The following is a 23,619-nucleotide window of genomic DNA, read 5'->3' as shown; positions in this document are numbered from 1 at the left end:
AAATTTTGTACCTCTAAATGAATAAATTCAACGCCAATATTTCCACAATAAATATTTCTCAATGTTTCAATGGCCTCAGCAATTGTAACATCAGATTTATTTGTAATTATTAAATTTTCAAGTGAAACTCTATCCGTTAAAGTAAGTCCATAACTCTCTGGATTTAATTCAGGCAATGATTCTTGTTTTGTGACGAATGAAACCGGATCTATATTCGCTTCTTTATGGGCGTGTTCACGAAATGCTGTCACAAGTCGAAAAAAATTACTGTTCCTCGCTCTCGTCTCCAATTTCTCCTTGGGCACTGTTCGCAGATAAATAAAATTAAATAATTTCGTTAATTTTTAATCGTTAAAAAAATTTTGGAACCAAATGTCAAGGAAAAAAGTAGAAAAAATGGAAATATTGTAATAAATAAAATGGATGAATGAATAAATGTTATTAATTAATAAATATTAACTAAATAATATTAAAAAATATTAACTAATAAATATCAATAAATATTAACTAGTAAGTAATCATAAATGTTAATTAATTATATAATTAATATTATTGATTAGTAAATATGAATTAGTAAATATTATTCAGTTTACAACTAGTAATATAATTTATCTTTTTTTTTATTTTTATTTGTCTTTATAATCTGTCCTTATAATTTGTTAGGAAACTATTATGTACTTAAGTTATTTCTCATTAAATAAATAATGAAACAAGAAGTTAATTGACAAAAGCAGTTATAGTAAATAGTTTAACATCCAATTATGTGTTAAATAACTTACCTTGATAATGATTTCGTTCTTTGGGTCGATGACCATAAACTCCAGTGCCACTGTTATAATATCTTTTGAAGTTTTTCCCATCAAACAAGTTTTTCCACCGAATTGTGCTAACAGTTTTATACATGGCTGCAAGAAACTTTGATCCCCCTTGTCTCTGACTTAAAAAAAGTTCTCACTCCATTCTCTCGGTAGTTTTTTTCGTATTTTTGTTCCTTTTTCTTTTATATCAAAACACGAGCCTCTCGTCGAGTCTTATCTGTTTGCTTATGAAATATGGCTGAACGATATCTTTAATTTTCATGTTGCGTTACGAGAGAAAAAAGTGGGAGGAAGAGAAAGATATATTTTTCGCTATATTTCTTCAATTTGGTCATTTTTATTTTTGTGGGCAGAAAAACAAAGTGTAAACAAATTTTTTACTATAAAAGAAAAAAATTTTTTCCAAAGAAGGATTTAAAAAAACTATTTTTTAAGTCGTTTTTTAGTGGGGAATAGTTAATGCCGAGTTTATAATACACAAAAAAAATAAAAAAAAAACAATTATAACAAATAAAATAATGTAGAAAATAGAAAAACATTTAAAAAGTTATAGTAAAAATAATACAATTAATGATAACTACTAAGAAAATTAATACAATAAATATATTTATCGATGTTAACATATTTATTAAGGGGTAACACTACCCTAGAGTCAGAAAAAGAGACCTATATCTTTGATGATTTGTTTTGAGAAAATGGAAACTAGAATAGGATTTCTTTCTGGAGGGTTTATTAAATACATATTGAAGAGTAGAAAAAAAATTTTTATTAAAAATTTTATAACAAAATGGCGGCGGTAAATTTCATAGTAAAAATCGACTATTTTTTTTACGGCCGGAAAGGTTTCTTGAACAGTTTAAGTCCTGAAACACAAAACAAAGAAATTTTATTATCTATATAATATAAACTTGAAAATTACATAGGATTTTTTTAATTGGATATAAACTTTAATTTTTATAAACAATTTACTTTTTATTTTTTGTCGAAAAATTGATTATTTTACTAAAAAAAGAGCACCATTTCTACAAAAATTGATATAAAAAAAACTCCTATGTACTTTTCAAGTTTATATTATATAGATTATAAAATTTCTTTGTTTTCTGTTCCAGGACTTAAACTTTTCAAGAAACCTTTCCGGCCGTTTTGGTAAAGAAAAAAATAGTCGATTTTTCCTATGCAATTTACCGCCGCCATTTTGTTATAAAATTTTTAATAAAAATTTTTTTTCTACTCTTCAATATGTATTTAATAAACCCTCCAAAAAGAAATCCTATTCTAGTTTCCATTTTCTCAAAAGAAATCATCAAAGATATAGGTCTCTTTTTATGACTCTAGGGTAGTGTTACCCCTTAGATGTTAATTTTAATATTATTCTCATTAGATTAAATTTCCACTTTAGATTATGTAATTCCGATGTATTGTTGACGAGATATAAAATATTTAGTTACCCCGAGTATACTCGGGGTTAACCGTTTTGGTGCAGTCAATTTACCCCGACTTAACTCGGGACAAACCGTAGGGAGGTTAAAGATATTTAACCTATTTTACTATGAATATACTGTAATTTTGTATTTTTGTAATTTTTTGCGATTTATGAAATATTTTATATTTTGTAGACACGAAACCGAAGAATTTTTGTAAATCTGACATCAAATTCGTAATCAGCGACCCAAAAAACCCCCGAGTAACAACTTTCAAGCGAATTCGTTGATTTTTTTAAAATTCAATCGCCATATTAGATCCGCCATTTTGAATTTTGAAAATCCCATATTAAATTCATAATTAGCAACCTCAAAAACCCCAAGGTACCAAGTTTTAATTAAATTAATCAAAATGAAAGATTTTTAATCGTCATATTTAATCCGCCATTTTGAAATTTCAAAATCTGACATCAAATTCGTAATCAGCGACCCAAAAAACCCCCGAATAACAAGTTTCAAGCGAATTCGTTGACTTCTTTTTAAAATTCAGTCGCCCTATTAGATCCGCCACTTTGAATTTTCAAAAAATGACTTCGAATTCGTAATCAGATTCAAATTTTTGTATTCATATGTTTAGGAAATTTAACTACTTGTATTAAATTAATTTATTTTTCACAAATTTAGAAATACAATAAATGTTTCGATGAGACGAGAAAATAAGGAATAAATATTTTTAAACAAATATATTTTTAAATAGTCGAAGAAAATGTAAATTTCACTTCATTTTTGAGTATTTTTTCAAATTTTTCAATTAATTTGAAAATCCAGGTGAAAAATTACTCGATTGTAATTAATTTCATTCCTAGTTAAATTTTAGAAATCTCTTTAAATATCGGGATAAGCAGATCCCACGTGATCTTTGCCACGATAACGGAATTTGTGTGTAATTATGTTGAATTTAGTGCCACCTAATGAAACAGGGCAGGAACCATCAGGTCGTACAAGGAAGCAAACGGTATAAAGTGACATTTCCAATTCGGGTGATGTTCCAATAAACATTGTCGTCACTGGCTTATCGATATTATTGAATTTCGAGTGTACTTTCAATACTGCCGCCTTCTGAAAAATTTAAAATTTTTTTAATTAGATAAAGTGGAGAAAATTTAGTAAAAGTTTCGTAAATTAGTTTTAGTCAATTAATTATTTTTTGAATTAATATTCAAGTATTAACTTCGACTTTTAAATACTTACATCTCCTAGATCGATTTTCTTCAAGTAACCAAGGTAGTCGGCCCTCTTCTTTAATTCCTCGGCATTAAAATAAATCCAATTGTGCAAGCCGGAAACTTCAGTTCCAAGTTTGAGTTCAGTCATGAAAACGTGCTCAAAACCGGTGCTACCAATTTTTCCATCGCCTCGAGAATAGAGATTGAACCACATGGTTCTTAGAAGATCCTTGTAGGCGTAGTAATCCTGTTTAAGGAAACCTTTGTTGGATAAAAATCGCATGGCAAATGACATGACGTTTGTACTTAGGAATGTGTCCACCAGGAGACTTTCCTCCTGACGTTGAGATGGATTTATGTGCTCGTTAGTTCTTGTGTCCAATTGGTAGTTGTCGTAGATTGTGAGAACTTTTTGAATTGTTGGAATCTGTAGGGCTTCTGGTTTCACGTTCAAAAGCCTGGACAAAAAAAAGTTTTGGAAAATATATTTAATGAGAAAATACCGCAAGCGGATTTGCATGTTTTTAACAATTACAATCGAAGAGGATTTAGGAGTTCGGAGTCGTAGAGAGTTAGAAACAATGGGGTCTACAGTCGTTTTTAATTAGGAGTCCGCAAGAATTATAATCTTGATGTTAAAGCAAATATCTATTCTCAATCGAAAGCACTCTGCGACATAGAGAAATGGCATTGATTTGGCAAGTCTCCTCAATACTGTTGCTCCTAAAGGGAGTCGAGATGGAAATATTATTGTTGTAAGGCTGTGAAAACCAAAACGACGATATCGGTTTATTGACATAATTGTGCTGTACCGACTGGGTCGGGGATACCTGGCTCCATTAGGACTATAATTCTGATGTTAAAAAGCAATCATCTACTCCCAAGCGAAAACACTACGCGACATAGAGAAACGACGTTGATTTAGCAAGCCTCCTAAATACCGTTGCTACCAGATTGTCGACAGTTGAATTCCTGTGGATAAGTTTCCGACAGTGGCGATTATAATAGTTCCTAATCTTCAACTATTAATTAGTGGAGACTCCGAAACGAGCGCGGTAGATCGTTCTCCTTTCTCATCCCTTCCTTCAGGAGTGGCGACTCCTAAAGGAACTTCTTAACATCAGAGGGAGATCTTCTAGACCAGAAGTAGGGACTCCTGACTAGAAGTCCCTTCTCAGAGGTCTGGAAGATCCCACTTGAAAGTCAAGACTATTAGAATCATTAAACATAATCCACGTCCGTTACGTTTTGATTTGTACCCATTTAGTATTAGAACCAATTTTTAAAAACACTCACGGCTGAGGAGCTTCATCAACAGGACTGCTTCCAGTGGTCTGCTTCTGAAGATTTAGGGTAATGTACTTCATGGCATTGTTTGCGTCCTTGATGAAAAGAGCCTCCGATAATTTCTCTAAATCTTCATCGGTGACAGTATTTCCCTTACTGAATGTTGGATTACTGGAGAATCTTGATGCGGCGGCTCCTGCAGCACCAGCAGCTGCGGCACCGACAAGTCCAGTTGCGACTCTAGTTCTACCAGGTTGAGAAGTCGGTGGAATGTTACCTGAAAAAATTTACAACAATTGAATGGTCGTTCAAAAATAAGCTTTTCTTTAACAATAAACATTTTTTATTATCTCATTTAAAAAGAATTCAAATATATTAAAATATAATTACACCATTGGCAACAAAATTCTTTCTAAAGTTTCCACGATTCGGGACGTGGGAGATGACATGACTCGCCTCAAAAATATATTGGCAATGAAGGTTTTATATTATTCATTGGTCAGACTAATTATTAAACTTGCCTCACTGATTTGATCACCTTACCAGGACTATCTTATAACTGAATTGGAGAGAATACAGAATAAATTTATGCGTTTTGTTGCAAGACAGGCGGGGATATTTGATAAATATAGTCATGACTACACGGAGAGGAAGTTATATTAAATTTTGTAAAAGAATTTCCCAATTTGGAGAAAAAGTGCCACAAACCGAAATTTTGACATAGAAAATACTAAATAGTGAAAGAAATAATATGAAATTTAGTAAAGTTATAGGGTCAGAATTCGTGAAATTTTCACAGAAAATAAAAAGTATTTTTTTTAAATCGAAGTGTTGAAAAAACATTTCTATTTGGCCTTAAGAATGTGTCCACCAAAAAACAGGAAAAAAAATTATTTTTTATAAAAGTTATTGCAAAATTAATTTTTTAGCAACTTTTTAAACAAAATTTTATTTCTCCTAAATGAATGAACCGATTTAAATGAACCAAGCGGGAATATCAAGGGGATAAAATATACTTTCGTTTAGAGTTAGAAAATTTTTAAAAAGTTTATTTTTTAATAATTATTTAATAAATTTTTTATTAACAATTAATTTTATTTAATGTTCTGCGCCTTTTAAAAATTTGAAAAAAATATTAACATACACTTAAAACTATAAGAAATCAAAATCCGTTGAGAAAATTTTGGAGCGACAATTATTTTAAAAGTTATAAACAAATTATATTGGCGCGGTGTTGTGCATCAACGCTGAACTTAGTTTTTGATCATTTTTATCAATTTTTATGGTTATATAATTGAATAAAAATGTTAATTTGACAGTGTTTTGTTCATTTCGTAGTTAAAAATAATGTTTTAATTCTGAAAATCATCAAAATCGCATCTCCGTTCAATATAATTTGTTTATAACTTTTTAAATAATTGTCGCTCCAAAATTTTTTTAACGGATTTTGATTTCTTATAGTTTTAAGTGTATGTTAATATTTTTTTCAAATTTTTAAAAGGCGCAGAACATTAAAAAAAATTAATTGTTTATAAAAAATTTATTAAATAATTATTAAAAAATAAACTTTTTAGAAATTTTCTAATTCTAAACGAAAGTATATTTTATCCCCTTGATATTCCCGCTTGGTTCATTTAAATCGGTTCATTCATTTAGGAGAAATAAAATTTTGTTTAAAAAGTTGCTAAAAAATTAATTTTGCAATAACTTTTATAAAAAATAATTTTTTTTCCTGTTTTTTGGTGGACACATTCTTAAGGCCAAATAGAAATGTTTTTTCAACATTTCGATTTAAAAAAAATACTTTTTATTTTCTGTGAAAATTTCACGAATTCTGACCCTATATCAAATATACGAATTTTAGTTAAATTTTATTATAACTTTACTAAATTTCATATTATTTCTTTCACTATTTAGTATTTTCTATGTCAAAATTTCGGTTTGCGGCACTTTTTCCCCAAATTGTAAAATTATTTTACAAAATTTAATATATATTTTCTCTCCGTGTATACTGTCTTGAGGCGGATTTTGAGCATTCCACTTTTAGCAATAGGTTTTTATTTTCAGACTTACTTTTTTGTACAAAACAGTTAATGGTATTATAAATTGCTCTATTATCTTTGTTAAATTTTACTGTTCCATTCAAACCTTTCAGAAATCCGACTCTACTCAAACAGTCAATACATGGAACTAATCACGTGTTAAATTCGGTGTTCGCTAGATTGACCAGAGAGGTTAATGAGTTTCACAATATTATTGATTTCTACGGTGTACCTTGGACTCTTTTATCAATAAATTAAGAAACCGAATCTTTAATTCCACGTGAATTGAATGTCAGCATTTCCATTATATATATATATATATATATATATATATATATATATATATATATATATATATATATATATATATATATATATATATATATATATATATATATATATATATATGTTAGGCTCAAATCCCGAAAACGCTCATTGAGCAAAAAAATCGACCACAACGCGTTCTGGACCCTTCAATGTATCAAATACCCGAAATTCGTGTCGTGGCACTATCAAAAACGACCATAACGCGTTGTGGCAAACTCGAAACGGTCAAAAACCAAATTTCGTTCTATTTATCTTGTCATATTGGACCACGTCGCGTTGTGGCAATAAGAAAATGCCACAACGCGTTGTGGGCGTTTATACTAATGCCATCACGATGCATTCCTCTGCATTTAAAGACGTTAAATCAAAAAAAAATTGTGAATGAAAACTTTACGAAGAATAAATTAGAAATTCAATTTATATTAATAGAATAAATGAAAATATTTCATTTAAATTTGTAATAGGTTTTTATGAATACGGAATCTACAAACTGCTCAGAGTGTCATAAATTTATTCATGTAAATTGTGGAAATATTGATTACAACGATCAGAGCTTGGGCGAAAGGATTATTTGTAAGATCTGCTTGAGGAGAAAAAATATAACTGCTGAGAGGGAAGGTGCTAAATGTGGGCAGGAGAAACAGGCACAAAAAATGGTTTCTTTCTCCAACTCCAAATTTTCGGAGGCTGAAATTGGCACCAACGTTGCAATAAGAGTGCCTGACGTTGATAGAGGACGAGTTGCTCCAAGAAACGTGTTAGCAACTGTTTTGGAGGTCAATTCTTCCGGGCTCTATAAGTTAGGTACAAAAGAAGGTGTTATTGACCGTCTTTATGCACGGAATGAATTTGTTCAAGCTGATAACGAATTCATAAACGTGAAAGATGTTCCTTCATCTTCGATAACTCTCCGTTCAGCATCAATGTTGTCATCAGGATGCAAGCAAGGATTTGTAAGCTGTACTTGCAAAAGATACTGCATTGATAGGAAATGCAGATGTCGAGCTAGAAACATTAAATGTAATTCTAAATGCCACAGTAACAGTTCATGTAAAAATAAGTAATCAATAATAAAAATGACGAATTTAATCTGAATTAAAAAATTGAATAAATAAAAATGAAATATGTCTAAAAGTTTCGTTTCATTACTCACCCATTTATTACATTCCACTTGAATATAATTAATTAATAATTTAAAATTTTTTTTTATTTAACGTCTTTAAATATTTTTTTTGATTTAACGTCTTTAAATGCAGAGGAATGCATCGTGATGGCATTAGTATAAACGCCCACAACGCGTTGTGGCATTTTCTTATTGCCACAACGCGACGTGGTCCAATATGACAAGATAAATAGAACGAAATTTGGTTTTTGACCGTTTCGAGTTTGCCACAACGCGTTATGGTCGTTTTTGATAGTGCCACGACACGAATTTCGGGTATTTGATACATTGAAGGGTCCAGAACGCGTTGTGGTCGATTTTTTTGCTCAATGAGCGTTTTCGGGATTTGAGCCTAACATATATATATATATATATATATATATATATATATATATATATTGCGACTGACAGATTAGCTCGGTCAGATAGATGCCTCGCTTGGCGGACGTTTAAGGACCAGGGGAACTTGGTTCGCGCCTATTTGACCTGGTATTTTTCCGGCACGTGAGATAATCTGAGCGGGACGTTTGACGTCGAGGTATAATGATGTGCACCGTCGATTATTGTCCGGTACACACCATTAGAACTCGGCTGTCGATAAACCGGTTGTACTCGGAGAAGGTTTTTTACAGTTTCCCCCTCCACTGGCGAGAAAACCCATAAGATGGGTGCTCCAGGCAAATGCGAGTACTCCTAATTTTCAAGTCGCTCTGTAGGCGCAAAAAATTTAGTATTAAGTAAATAAAAAGAAAAATTTCTACGATTGTAAAAACACTTGTATAGCCAAGATTGTATGCTTAAGACGGGTGTATAAATAAATAAAAATATATATTTTGCTATTATTAATTTCATATTAAAGTACTTCTGTACGAAAGGGAACTACCCGTGTAAATAAATAAACAATTGAGACTGCACTTTATGCTACCTCTTACTCGTACTTCTGTCATCTAATCCCCACTCTAAGTCTGCCTACCTTTTTATATCACGGGCGTAGAGAGAGAGGTCAATAGCGCGCGCAGTAGCTCCACCTCCTTTGTCTACTCTCCCCACCTTCTTTACGTTTGAACTCTGGCCATTCTGACCAGTCAGCATTATGCCAGGCCCGGTTAACTCTATTGTATGAACACGGAATTTTTTTAGCGCCACCTACGACCAACATATCAACTAAATTTTACCCAGCTTGTATATTTATACATACAATAGATATAGATATACTGTGTATATATATTATATATATATATATATATATATATATATATACAAGCTGGGGTAAATTTAGTTACTATGTTGGTGGTAGGTGGCGCTAAAAATGACGTTTTCATTCAATGAGTTAACCGGGCCTGGCATCATGCTGTCCTGCAATGAACAACTCCGGACCTAACAAGTACAGTGCATCCATACCGCAAAATTTTCTTTTCCCTTAAAAGCAAGTATTTCCAAACAAAATTTTTGTATTCAATAATAAAAAGTAGAAAACAGTTTCCTTTTTTAGTGTTAACACGTGGTTCGGAAGTACTAAATGATGTCATACGTCTGGAAGACTCAAATGGAATACGAATAGGCAAAGGACAAACAAGGGAGGATGTCAACTAGAAGCTGATACTGATCATGGTGAGTCTCAGAAATGATAAATATTTGAAATTTCGCCCATTTCCCTTTTGTAAAAAGACAACCCACGTAGAAGTATTCTGCGGAATGTACCCCTGTCTAACGGTTCATTTTTATGAAACTAAGTTGTATTGACTTCAACAACAAGCGAGTCTGATCCTTATAAATATTAAATAAATTTTCTACATTTTAAACTCTCGCTTATTTGGAAACGAGCGCGCTGCCAGACATACATTTTTGCAGGCTATTTTCGCCGATCGCACGGTGTTAACACCGAGCTATCGAAAGTCCAATTAGCAATAATGTTTATTAACAAAGGAGTCTAGGATGCACCTAATTTTCAATTATTTGCCCAATACACAGGAGCATCAATCGAAAACAGAGCTTGATGGGGAAGGATTGATGCTGTCAAAGGGGAGTGTCTCCTGCATGTAGGACAAATTATGTTGCTGTGAAAAATCTTATTATAAATGTTCAAATATATTTAGATGCTTGCGTTGCAGATATAAAGGTTCCTAATCTCGAATGTTTTAATACAATTCGTCGGTTGGGTGCAGAAAGGTGCCAATTCAGACTAGTCGTGAAAAACGTGCCGTTTCAAAAAACACGTGAGAAACCTGCCACTTCAGCTGCGATTTGGAAAACATGCCAACTCAGAATTGACGTTAATTTTTTTATTTTAGGTTGACATTTAACAGTACAGAAAAATTTAAAGCAAAGATTATAAAGTTGTACAAAAATTATTTTTTTAGTTGCATTTTGCATAATTGTTATTTTTCTTTGAAAAAGGAATATTTTTACTAATTTATTGAATTAATTTGTTGATTATTTATTATTTGATGGACAATTTCTTTCTGGTACCTAAAATGAAAAAAATGAACGTCAATTCTGAGTTGGCATGTTTTCCAAATCGCAGCTGAAGTGGCAGGTTTCTGACGTGTTTTTTGAAACGGCACCCCATGTAGAAATTTGTCGTGGCCTTCCTAGTGTTAGCCTACAGCTAGACAGTTTTTGTCGTAAAATTTTATTCTTAAACAACTGTCCTGGTCCCGTAAAGTAAAGTTAATGTACAGTTTTTATACAGTTTTCCCTTCATTTCTCTCGCTATGGAGACTGCCTTTAATTAATTCAATAAATTAGTAAAAATATTCCTTTTTTTTAAACGAACTTTTAAGAAATATAAATGCTTGTAAAAATTAAAGTTGCATTTAATATAAAGGTTTTAGAACTATATTTGGATAATTTATTCTTTAATTTAAAGACAGATTATAGGTTATAAAAATGTTATAAAAATTATATTTTTTTTCATTGAGATCAAGACTTTGAGATAATAGTAAAGAAATTTTAATTGTTTATATGGATTACCTGTTTTTAGATTCGAAAAAGAATCTAAGCTTTTATTAATTTTATTATTTTTGACATTTATGACTATTTTTGAACAATATTATAAGTTGGTAGCAGTGGTAGTAGCAGACGACAGTGTTACTGTGCATGCGACAGTTGGCAGAAATGGATCAGCTGATCGCGATAGCTGTGCGTGTCAGCTGTGCGTGTCAGCGTGTGTTATATCTTTCTTAAAAATTATCGTAGAGCAATTTTCAAAAAATCGTTTGAAAGGTGACAAAAAATGCTTTCCAATGACATTTGTAGATTTTAAATGTGATGATTTCTTCAAAATTTGTATCAATTTAAAATTTTTCAAAAAAAGTGAAATTTTTTTTTAATTTTCAGCAATTAAACATTAAAAAATTTTTTTTTTGAATTTTTTTTGGCATTATTTCAAGTCAAATACTTAAGGTTTAAAATAAATATTTGATTAAGATTTTATCTTTATTATTATTGAAGATACAAAACTTTTTGTAATGCCCTTGCATGGCGTAGGGTGGGCAAATCCTTTTGAGCGGCACTGTATAAAGTACTAAAGTATTAGGCATAATAAAAAAAATTTTCTAAATATGTCAAAAAATGACAGTACAAAATTTTGCTAATACAAAGCTTCCTTTATGAGGAAGCAAAATTAAAAATTCTTAGTTACTGTGGACCATTTCTCGGATTTTTTCGAATTGGACATTTTGCAGGACATGTCAGGAGAAACTATATACAACACGTGTAAAAGAAATTTTAGTCGACACGGTATACCTGAAAGAGTCTGTAGTGATAATGGAACAAATTTCGAGAATAAATTGATGAAGAAACTTGGTGAAGATTGGGGGTTTGAATTAGTCACCTCGGCTCCGAAACACCAAAGAGGAAATGTAAAAGCTGAGGCTACAGTGAAGATTGCAAAAAGATTAGTAAAAAAGGCAGACACAAGCAAAGAAGATCTTTGGTATATGTTACTTCATTGGAGAAACACACCTAACAAAATTGACTCGAGTCCGAATCAAAGAATATTCTCCAGAAGAACACACAGCGGAGTCCCTATGACAAATAAACATTTACAACCACAAACTGTTCTAGGAGTTCCGGAAAAAATTGATAGTAACAAGAAGATCAGTAAGAAGTACTATGATAAAAAAACTAAGGATCTTCCTAAATTAAATATAGGACAGGGAGTAGCAGTTCAACTTAATCCAGAAGTCAACAAATCATGGGTTAAGGGTGACATCGTTAAAAAAGTAAAAGATAGAGATTACATAGTTAATGTTGGTGATCGAACAATTAGACGCAACATTGTTCATATAAAACCATTCACGAATCTTCTAAAAAAAATATTCAAGCTAGCAATGAGGATCATCAACCGACTACAATGTGATACCTTAAGTTAAGAATATAATAAACTTATCTATAAATATTTACTGGTGTATTGTTATTACACAGACTATTAAAACACCCTTCCTTTGCTATAACTTCTTCAACTTTAAAATGATTGGACATTACTATCAATGAATATGTTGAATCTAATATAATATCAGGAATTGAAGGTGATAAAATTGCCATGCAATATAAAGATTTTTGTGCTAATAAAGACGTGCGAAAGAAATTCCTGGAATGTAACAGAAACAAACAGCGTCTCGACAACATCTGGATTCAAATTCTGGATGTATATTGGTCAAAAGACTTTTCTAATTTGGAAAACTTTTTATCTCATGGGAACGTGGTTTTTCAATAAACAAAGAATGTCTGGCACAACAATAGTCAAATGCTCAACGGATTTAGATAAGATTTTATAACTATTGATAAAAGTCGTCTATAAAATTACAAATTAGTTCTGATAATTAGAAATTACCTGGTTTCGCACCTCCATAAACCGGAACTCCAAAGTTCGGTCTGGAAGTTGTGGTGGTTGTGGATCCTGACGAAGCAATTTGGGCGAATGTTTTACCACCTGTTGGTGACTGGCTTCTACTTGGTGATCCTCCGGCATTTACTGGTCCACCAGCAGCGTTCGGTAGACTCGGAAAGTCTTTGGATCCACCGGTAGAAGCCGGACTTCCCGGTCTGGAATTTTCGGTAGGATAACCAAGACCTGCAGGACCCGCGGAGTTTCTCTGTGGTACTGGACTTCCTGGTCTTGGAGTTGGCCCAGAAATTTCTGGATTTGAAGTCTGCACTGGACTCGCAGGTCTTGGAGTCTGCACAGGACCTGCAGGTTTTGGAGTTTGTACTAAACCTTGGTTAGCGGATCTTGGTGTTGTAATTTCAGACTTTGGATTCACACCTGGTGATAATAGAATAATAATTTTTTAGATTTTAGACCTAGTTAGTTCTTTTTACCGAAAGTCACCTACCAGGTGGAGGAAGTTGTCCACCTAAAGTCGCGGGTCCTTGACCCGGAACGCGTGGTGGTGTTCTTCCCTCACCGGCTCCAGTCAAATCAATCGCCCAGTCTCTATAACCCGAATTTCCGGGTTTCTGTCTGGGAATGTCCAGGCCCACCTCGGTTCCAGGATTCGGTCTTTGGGGTCGCGCATTGTCCCGAATGTTTTCTGCGGTATTTCCGGCTCCGATTGACAATCCCGGATTGGCGACTCCAGCCAAAGCGGCATTTACATTAACGGGGGTTTTCGCAGTTGTCACTTGAGCTGCTACTGGAGTTGCTGCGCCTCTAGAGGTTGGTCTTTGAGTCACTGGCGATGCGGAACTTGTTATCAGGGGCGTTTCCGTTGTCCCATCTTTGTCCTTGTCCTTCTTCCAAAATTTCCATCCGGCATCGACATCTTTTGGAGAAGGAAAAATAATTTTTTTAGTGATTACTATTTATTTCAGGAGATATTTGTCATATCTCTTAAGCATTTTAGGTAGACTTTCAATTACAATCGGAATTTAGATTGATTTTAAGCTTGAATCGGAAATTTCACAGGAAATAGCAAAAATATTTCTCACTGATTTCCGGCGGCCGGAAAGTTTATCTTCCGATAAACTTTCATCACATTTCCAACAGATTTTCTGTAAACATATGATTCAAATCGGAATTTCTATACAATTTTAGGTGGAATCGTAAATTTCATAGGAAATCCTTAATATTTCCTAAAAATATCTGGTGGGGTTTTAAGTCTAATTGAAATTTGAGTTGGAATCGGAAAGTTTATCAAAGTCTTTCTATATTTCCGACTACATTTCTACACAATTCCGATTAAAATCGAAATTTCGGCAGAATTTTATTTGAAACCAGAAATTTTATCAGATATTCATCATAACTCTTAAGGATTTTAAATAAAATTTCAATTAGAATCAGAATTTCGATGGATTTACAGCATGAATGGGAAATTTTTTTAAGAAACCTTTAATATTTCCAACGAATTTCCTGTAAAATTGCAATTCTAGTCGGAATTTCGATAAAAATCGAGCCGGAATCGGATATTATCGGATATCTATATATATATATAAAATCAGACTTTTGTCTGTACATTGCTCAGAACTTTAAATTTCGTACATAATTATTCGTTTTGAGCATCAAGGATTCCTCTATATATATATATATAATTATATATATATATATATATATATATATATATATACTAGCTGCGATACCCGTCTTCGACGGGTTATTAGTTATTGTTATTCCTACTTATATATTAATAGCTGCGATACCCGTCTTCGACGTGTTTCTTAGTATTTTTATAGTTTTCCATATTGAGTATTGATTGGTATTTAACCAACTACATTGAAACTAATTTTCTTGATGATTATTAATAATAATTAATGAAGAAGAAAACGAAATTTTAAGGAAAGAAAAAAGATAATGTTTACAATTTTTAAAATCGCCCAAATGTGAAAACCATCATGGCTTAATAACGGCCCAGTACTGGCAAAGTTGTCACCTAGTCTTGGTCGATATTATTGGGACTACTCTTGTGGTGTTAATTACGGTTTGACGTCGGCAGACGTTAATGGCCCAATATTCACTGCTATTACTTTCCCAGTATTAGCAAAATACAAAAACTAATATAAATTATTCCATTTTTTATTAATTAACTATACGTCCCAATATTGGCAATTATATTTTGCCATCATTGCAGATACAAAATTTTTACTATTAATGTGCCATTACTGAGCCGATCAACGTCCCAATATTCTGAAACTGAAAATACCAACGTTTATTCGACGAAAATTTTTACTTTAGCTAATTGCTTATTTTAATATTAACACCCTTTTAAAAAAATTACAAAAGGATCACGGATTTCCCGAAATTCCTGGAAATTCAACTAAATTATTGTTTCCTCGCCTCGCAAGCATTTTTTTCTCTTAATAATCAGAATCCATTTAAAAAAATTGCAAGAGGATTCGAGGCGAGGAAAGTTGTGATTTTTATTTTTTTGTCACGGATTTTCCAAAAATCCGAGAATTCAGTTTTATCCAATACTTTCAATTACAACTTGCCATCATAAATAGAAAAGTTTAGCCTAATAGTCTGATAATAATGTGCCACTATTGGTCCGTGCTAAGTCCCGTTACCAGCAATGAGACGTTTTGAATGCCAGTATAGGCCCAGTAGTTTTTGCCAGTTTTCTGCAGACATTCACTGAAAAAATTACATTTTAATTTTAAGAAAATCTTAATATTAAAATCTTAATATTCTTATATTCCCCACTTAGATTATGTGGGAAATATTCTTACAATAAGAAGAAATTTAGTATTGTAAGAATATTTCCTACTTAATTTAAGTGGGGAATATTCTTGGCGCATATTTAAGAAGTTTTTCTTAAAATTAGAATGTAATTTTTTCATTGCTGACGGGCCCGTTTTGCAGTCTTAGAATTTCGCATTTGGAGCTTATAAAAAACCATTTATTATCTTTTTTCCGAGAAGCACCACGTGGAGGTGACCACTATTGGTTGTTTTTGGCAAGTTTTTAAATCCCGTGCAGAAATTGCCCTAACAGGGCTCTGACCCCGCATGAAACCGGGAACCCGACCGGGCCCCGGCCTGGTAGCTCGTCCAATCGGGCTTTTCGTCATGGCGCTGGGCGGGTTCCCTGTTTCACCCCGGTCTGGACCCGGCCAGGCCCCTGTCAACATTTCTACTCGGGATTATTCTCCAGGAGCTTTGTAAAACTAAAAAAAAATTCTTGTTAATTAAATTCGATAAAAAATATGAAACATTTTTATTTCAGTATTACTAAATTATCTTGGATCATAATTTGTAAAAACAAAAAACATCTTATTTAGAAGTAATAAGTAGGTAAAATCAAAAAAATTAGATATTAATATTTTCAATTTTTATGGGTAAAAATATTTAAACTTTTAAATTTTATATTTAAAATTCCTATTTTTTTCTATTTTTATGATAAAATTGAGATTAAAATTACCAAGAAAACAAATTAATTAATTAATTAGAAAATATCAATACCAACTTAATGCAAGAATTAATTAATATTTAACCCTTTGAGTAGCAGTGATACATTTAATTTATATGAACATTTTTTTGTTAACTTCTGTATAAATTTCTTGATTTTAAAAACTGAATATTGAAACAATTTTTTTGGTCCAATGAGGCAAATTTCTTGCTTTAAATACTGGTCTTTAAATAAAAAAAGTTTAATAACTTTCCATAAAAAGCTTGTTTAAAAATCAAAAATCATCATTTTTGTAGAAAAAATTTGATCAGAAAAATCGAAAAAATTTCAAAATACGTCTTTTTTTGAAATTTTAGTATAGAAATGGGTTGTATTTATCTAAAAAGTTAGCTAAGGATAGTTTTTCATCCATTTTATAAAAAATAAAAATTTTTCATTTTTTTGATTTTTCGAATTTTTTGAAAAAATGTCGTAACTTTCGTTTAAGTTAATATTTTTTAATCGGATAAGGCTATGATTTTAAGTTACGTTAATACCTACACGGAAAAACCTTTAAGCAGTCTGCTCACCCGAAACTTATGCGTCAGCGCCACCACTAAACTTGTTCATCTGCACTCCCAAACTGGGTGACCAACGTACCCAGTTGTAATTTTCTAAACTTTTTGGGAAGTTTGTCTATCGAAAACGGTAATGCTACGCACCCAGTGGCGGGCGATCAGACTTTCCATGCAGTGAGAAGCGAAATTTTGTGACAGTGGGAAGGCAGACTTCTCAAAGGTTTTTCCGTGTAATAGACTGCCAAGTTTCACTTTAATCGGTTAAACCGTTTTGAAGTGATGCGCGAACAAAGTTTTGCATACAGACAGACAGACAGAAATTTTTTTTTTTACATTTTTCGAATTCTCATGTCTCAAAACGAAAAAATATATAAAAATTTTCAAGCTTGGAGCATTGTACAGACAGAAGTCTGATTTTAATTATATATATATTTAATTATATATATATATATAAAATCAGACTTTTGTCTGTACATTGCTCAGAACTTTAAATTTCGCACATAATTATTCGTTTTGAGCATCAAGGATTCCAAATATACCAATAAAAAATTTCGTGTATGTATGGATGTATGTATGTATGTATATATGTATGTCACAGAATCTTTGTTCGCGCATCACTTAGAAACGGCTAAACTGTTTGAAACCAAATTTGGCAGAATGTTAGACCTTGGGCCAAGCAAGGTTTATAAATTTACAGATTTGACAAATATTAATTAGAACGGGAGATATTCAATTTTTTCAAAAAATTAAAAAATCAAAAATTTTCAAATTTTACATTTTTTTAAAAAATGCTCTCAAATTTTCTATAATTGAGTATAACATGTTATTTAGTCACATTTTAGAATAGTTTTACCAAAAATAATGTCCTATAACTAAGATGTAAGTATAAAAATGTTTTCAAAAAATTAAAAAAATCGAAATTTTTCAAATTTTATATTTTTTAATGAATTGCTTATAAACTCTCTATAGTTGAGTATTACATGTTATTTAGTCAAATTTTATCATAACTTTTCCAAAAATACTGTCCTATAACTAAGATGTAAGTATAAAAATGATTTCGAAAAATTCAAAAAATCGCAAATTTGCAAATTTTATATTTTTTAATGGACTGCTTTTAAACTATCTATAATTAACATGTTATTAAGTCACATTTTAGCATAATTTTTCAAAAAATAGTGTCTTATAACTAAGATTTAAGTATAAAAATTTTTTTAAAAAATTTTTTAAAATCGCAAATTTTCAAAGTTTACTTTTTTTACTGAATTGCTTTTAAACTCTGTATAATTGAGTATTACATGTTATTTAGTCACATTTTAGCATAATTTTGCACAAAAAAATCCTACGACTAAGATGTAAGTATAAAAATATTTTCGATATCAAAAAATCGAAAAAATTATAATTGTTGTTAATTACTATCAAGCTTAATTCAGTAGTATTTTTGGGGTCTTGGATTGAGATTTTGACGTCAAAATAATGCAATTCATAATTATTTATGCAATTCATTCAGTATATTCTTTAATTGAAAGAAGTTCAGAGACTTTAAAAATGGAGATATTTTATAATAAATATTTTATGAAAAAAATGATATCGCAGGATACCAGTCTTTGACGGGATTTAGTTTACCATAATAGATTTGACAAAGTGTCTACCAATTGCGCGGAGAAACCGATAAATAGCCGGGAGTTTAATTTGACTGGGAAAAACCGGGAATTTTCTTACCAAATTAAAAAAGTTTTATTATATTAATTTGTTTTTAGAAACTGCTTTTTACTTTAATTTTTATTTATGTAATATTTATGTAAACAGCCCCGAGACAAAATTTAAGCCCTACTTTCAGCCTAAACATATAGATTTTATTTAGGTTTTAGCAATCGTAACGTAGGGTCTAATTGCGACACAATTATTTATAATTAGACTCTACTTTGACTCCAAAAGCTGGTGTATAAATTTAGGAATAATTTTTAATACATTAATTGCAATACTAAAAACGCATAAAGTACTACAAGTTGACAAATTCTGTTCCTGAATAACAAATTTGATATAAAAAATTCTGTCACTGATTCAAATAGTAATATTTTTCTAACGAAATAGATAATGGTAACTAATTGTTAGTTTTTTCAAGTAAAATTTAATTCCCGGCTATTTCCCGGTTGGTAGACTCCCTATCAAATATATTAGTAGAAACTAAAACCCGTCGAAGACGGGTCCAACAGCTAGTTAATAATAATTTTAAAGTTATTCCTATACAATTCGGATATTTATCGGATATTAATAATAATTTTAAAGTTCTTCCTATACAATTCGGATTACAATCAGAATTTCAAAAGATTTTTAACTGGAACTTGAAATTTTATCGAAAATCCATCATATTTCCAACAAATTTTCTGCAAAAATATGATTCAAATCGGAATTTTACTAAAATTTTAGCCGGAATTAGAAATTTTGTATGAAACGCTTAATATTTACCATGGATTTCAGGTGGGATTTTAATACTAATCGGAATATTGTCGGAATTCAACTTAGAATCGAAAATTTTATTGAAGTTTCAAAATAATTTTAACGGTATTTCTTAAGTATTCCTATATAATTCCGATTGCAATCAAAATTTTACTAAAATGTTGCCCGGAATCGGAAATTATATAGGAATTTTACTATTTTTAAAAGTTGTTTTTAACCGGAATCGGAAATTTTATTTTTGAAACTAGCTCCTATAAAATTGTATTCGGTACAATCGACATTCTAATTTTGAATTCGATCTGTAACCGAAAATTTAATCAAAAATTTGATGGAATCTTCTCGGGAAATAAAATTTTTTTTTAATTGAAAAAATTCAAAATTGATTAGAATTTTAATTTCTTTAAAGTTATCTTGAAAATATATAATTGTGAATTGCTATGTTTGTTAATTAAAATTTGTTTATCGTTTACAAGAAAAAGTTGAATTTTTAAGTAAAGAAGATTTTGATTACTCCGCAAAGATTTGAATCTCGGCAAAATTATAATATTACTAAACTGGTTTTTCTTGAATCATCCAACAAATTAAATGTCCTTTATTTCGTCTGGAATTTTAAACTAATTCCTTGTTCTCTACTCTTGATAACAAGAGAGATAGAGTGAGATTTAACCTTCAAGGTATATTTATAGTGTCCATAGTTTGATATTCAATGTCAAATTCATCATAAAAAAAATAATTTTCACAATTTTTTAAAATGGGAACAATTTTTTTTAAAATTTCCTCATATTTTTAAAATCATAAGGAACAATTAATGCAAATTTTCACTTAACCTTAAGTGGATGTTTTTTCTTAAAGAACCTTGTTTGCATAGATTATTTATTTTATAGTACAAGGGCTTCTAACAAATTAAGTTAACAAAAAAAGTAAAGAAATTAGAATTTTTTGACTAATTATTAAAATACCAATAAATAATTTATGACTTCCGTTTGGAAACAATGACTTAATTTTTCTGATCAGTTTGAATTTTTGCAAAATTACCTAGAAAGTTAGTTTAGGAATCAATGTCTTTATAAGTGAGAGTCGAAATTTAATATTAAAAAAAAAAGTTTAGAAAAAAGGAAAATAAATATATAATTTGATAAATTATGGACATTATAAAAATATATTAACAAAATAAGTTTTTTATTTAATAAATATGTATATAAATAATACAAAAAAATATAAACTTTATAAATAAACAATGCAAATAAATATAAAATTTATAAATAAACAAAATTCATATGTAAGTAAATTAAAATTAACAAACTTGTAAATAAATTAATTAACGAAATTTGTTTCGAAATTTATAAATTTATAATTAAATAAGGAATTGTAAGCTTACCAATAAAGTAATTAACAAATGAGTTTGGAAATTAATATTTTTATCAATAAAAAAGTTTGAAAAGAATGAGTAAATAATTAGAAAGAATAAATAATACTTAAATAATTTAAGTAATTATAAACTAAATAAATTTATAAATAAGTGACCTTGAAAATAAGTAAATTTAAATAAATATGTGAATTATTTTTTCTAGTTAACTAATAAACTTGTAAATAAATTATTGAGAAATTAGTAAATTTATTTTCTCACAATCAGTAAACTTAAAAATTAAAAACTTATAAATAAACAGATAATTTTTAAATGAGTTTATAAACTAAGAAATTATGTAGTTATTCCTATATATCCTATATAAAATGATTTTAAATAACTTACCTTAAATTTAATTAAATGGTTTAAATATTGTAACTTTAATATAATTAAATAGTTTAAATAATTTAATTTAAATTTATTTAAATAGTTTAAATAATTTAACTTAAATTTAATTAAATAGTTTAAATAAATTAACTTAAATTGAATCAAATAGTTTAATCGTTTAACTTAAATTTACTTAAGTAGTTTAAATAATTTAACTTAAATTTAATCAAAATAGTTTAAATTGCTTAACTTAAATTTAATTTAATGCTTTAAATAATTTAAAATGAAATTTCTCGCTAAAAATTGCTTTTAATATTTGCAAATAATAAAATTTCTATACAATGAATATTTTTATTTTGAGTTAATAAATAGAAAATCAAATATAACTCAAAAATAAAAATTGCTAAATTTTTTTAAAAACGTTTTTCACTATTTTTTGTTTTCAATAACAAAAATCCCCGGCCACTCACCAATAACAAATGAGACAGCAATCACAAAAACAAGAAAATAGAGAGACTTCATCTCTCGCTAATAAAATACAACAAAAACTTTTTAATTTTTCCAAATATATATTTGGACCAACTTTTTTTTTCTTCTTAACAAGGAAAAAATATAGAAACAACTTTTTAAAATCAAGAGTCAACAAGAACGAGAACGTCTTAAGAATGACTGAATCGACTGAATCGATGTGGCATGTATTAAAAGTCTTTCCTTCAGATCGTAGGAAATATAATATAATATGACTTTCCACTAAGACGTAGTCGACGATTGGTCAAAAGTGAAAAATGTAAAATAAATCCGAGACCATGACAAAGATTGTTATATGATTCTTTGAATATACCTTTGTGTTATGGGGGTGGGGAGACTTTTCACAAAGGTACAACCCCGTTAGCACGTAATAAAATTGTATTTTGTTATTTTCACTGTAGAGCTTTTAAACTTATAGAATTCAATAGCAAATGCGATGATGTCAGGTTTGTTGTGTATGTGATTTTTCGAGTGAGAGAGAGAAGGTCACTTAAGATGAGACCTTCTTGTGAGACGACTTTGCATCTTATTCGAATTCAAAATGTTGAACAGAGATGTCAAATAGTTTTTAATGTAGATAATGCGCGCTCGTATTTTACACTTTATAGTTCTCGTTTTCTGGATAACCCAGTTTCGTAACAATTACATGATTTTTTTTCTCTCATCCACTTTCTTTTCGCGTATTTCTAATTTTGCATTTAGTTATTTCTTTGAATTTAGTTATTATTTTGAATTTAACTGTTTCTTGGAAATTAGTTATTTTTTGCAGTTAAGTTTTTTTTATTCATTTGGTTTTTTAACTTCTTTTTGTATTTATTTTTCATTATTTTCACATCTAGTTGTCATTTAGTTTTTTTGCATTTACAGGCATTATAATAAATTATAATAACAATAATAAGTCAATAACGTCTATTAATTAGTGAATAACAGTAATAAGTAAATTAATAATTTAATAATAAATAACATTTTTTTAATTATAAAAAAGTTTTTGAGGGATAAAGTGAATTTCTTCACTTGAGAACGCCAAGGTCATCAACAGGTGGCGTGGAATTTGATTTTGCCAACTGAATTGCCATCTAGCGGTGACCTTGGCGTTCGCAGGTGGAGAGTAGTGTCTCTCCATATTGAATCTCAATTTGTTCGTAATTTTATAATTATTTACAGGGCTCGAACCATAGTGAAAGTATTACAAAATACGGACTTTACGGACCAAAAATGAAAAATTACGGACCAATTTCTGACAAAAATATAACCAGTCCGAGTCAAATAAGAGAACATTTTACTTAAAACTATAAAATAAATTTTTCCATGACTATAAAACATGAAGACATCGATCACTTCTAGTCTTTGACTCGGAGTGATCGATTTCTTCATGTTTTATAATAATTAAATTTGGCAAATTGATAAAATCATTATTTTACATTATAAGAATATTGTACTTCTTCAAAATTATTTTCATCATTTCAATTCAATTATTATTTTAAAGAATTTTTAAATAAAATTCTTCTTTAATTAAATCAATTAATTTTCGAAAAAGTTCTTTGACAAAATTTCAAATCCATTAGTTTACAATATTCAATTTTAAAATTTAATTCCAAATTTCAATTATTTCTTATAATCCACGCTATATTGCTTTTAATATTTAATTATTATTTAAAATTTGAACTGAAATTAATTTTTAAATCAATTTTTATTAGAAAATTCTGTTGAAGTTC

The 23,619-nt window shown here is 29.9% G+C and overlaps 3 protein-coding genes across 4 annotated transcripts in view; 1 reads left to right on the top strand and 2 right to left on the bottom strand.

Moving 5' to 3' along the window:
• LOC122510130 (probable 2-oxoglutarate dehydrogenase E1 component DHKTD1 homolog, mitochondrial) overlaps window positions 1–1,063 on the bottom strand; it is a 30,738-nt gene extending 29,675 nt beyond the window's left edge. Inside the window, exons 1-2 of the mRNA XM_043624564.1 lie at window positions 780–1,063; window positions 12–304 (exon numbers count right to left, since the gene is read on the bottom strand). Of these exons, the coding sequence (XP_043480499.1) occupies window positions 12–304; window positions 780–903 (417 nt within the window). The 5' untranslated portion in view covers window positions 904–1,063. The remainder of the gene's footprint in view (window positions 1–11; window positions 305–779) is intronic.
• LOC122510134 (uncharacterized protein K02A2.6-like) overlaps window positions 1–12,665 on the top strand; it is a 41,905-nt gene extending 29,240 nt beyond the window's left edge. The window contains exons 2-3 of the mRNA XM_043624570.1: window positions 9,763–9,894; window positions 11,970–12,665. Of these exons, the coding sequence (XP_043480505.1) occupies window positions 9,892–9,894; window positions 11,970–12,659 (693 nt within the window). The 5' untranslated portion in view covers window positions 9,763–9,891 and the 3' untranslated portion in view covers window positions 12,660–12,665. The remainder of the gene's footprint in view (window positions 1–9,762; window positions 9,895–11,969) is intronic.
• Window positions 2,890–22,069, bottom strand: LOC122510131 (poly(U)-specific endoribonuclease homolog). 2 transcript variants are annotated; one of them, XM_043624566.1, is made up of 6 exons: window positions 21,847–22,069; window positions 13,623–14,051; window positions 13,121–13,477; window positions 4,762–5,029; window positions 3,491–3,923; window positions 2,890–3,358 (listed from the first exon to the last, which is right to left on the bottom strand). In XM_043624566.1, the coding sequence occupies exons 1-6, from the start codon at window positions 21,896–21,898 to the stop codon at window positions 3,125–3,127; spliced, it is 1,773 nt and encodes a 590-aa protein (XP_043480501.1). In that variant the 5' UTR covers window positions 21,899–22,069; the 3' UTR covers window positions 2,890–3,124. The 2 variants fall into 2 exon arrangements, with proteins under 2 accessions (XP_043480501.1, XP_043480500.1); XM_043624565.1 differs by having other exon boundaries at window positions 13,121–13,552; window positions 21,847–22,068.
• Between the last annotated feature and the right edge of the window lie 1,550 nt (window positions 22,070–23,619).

This window comes from Leptopilina heterotoma, unplaced genomic scaffold (genome assembly GCF_015476425.1).
Source record: "Leptopilina heterotoma isolate Lh14 unplaced genomic scaffold, ASM1547642v1 Lhet_67, whole genome shotgun sequence".
NCBI classification, from domain to species: domain Eukaryota; kingdom Metazoa; phylum Arthropoda; class Insecta; order Hymenoptera; family Figitidae; genus Leptopilina; species Leptopilina heterotoma.
Note: the sequence above shows the minus strand (reverse complement) of the source record. Positions and strands in the feature narration are given on the sequence as shown.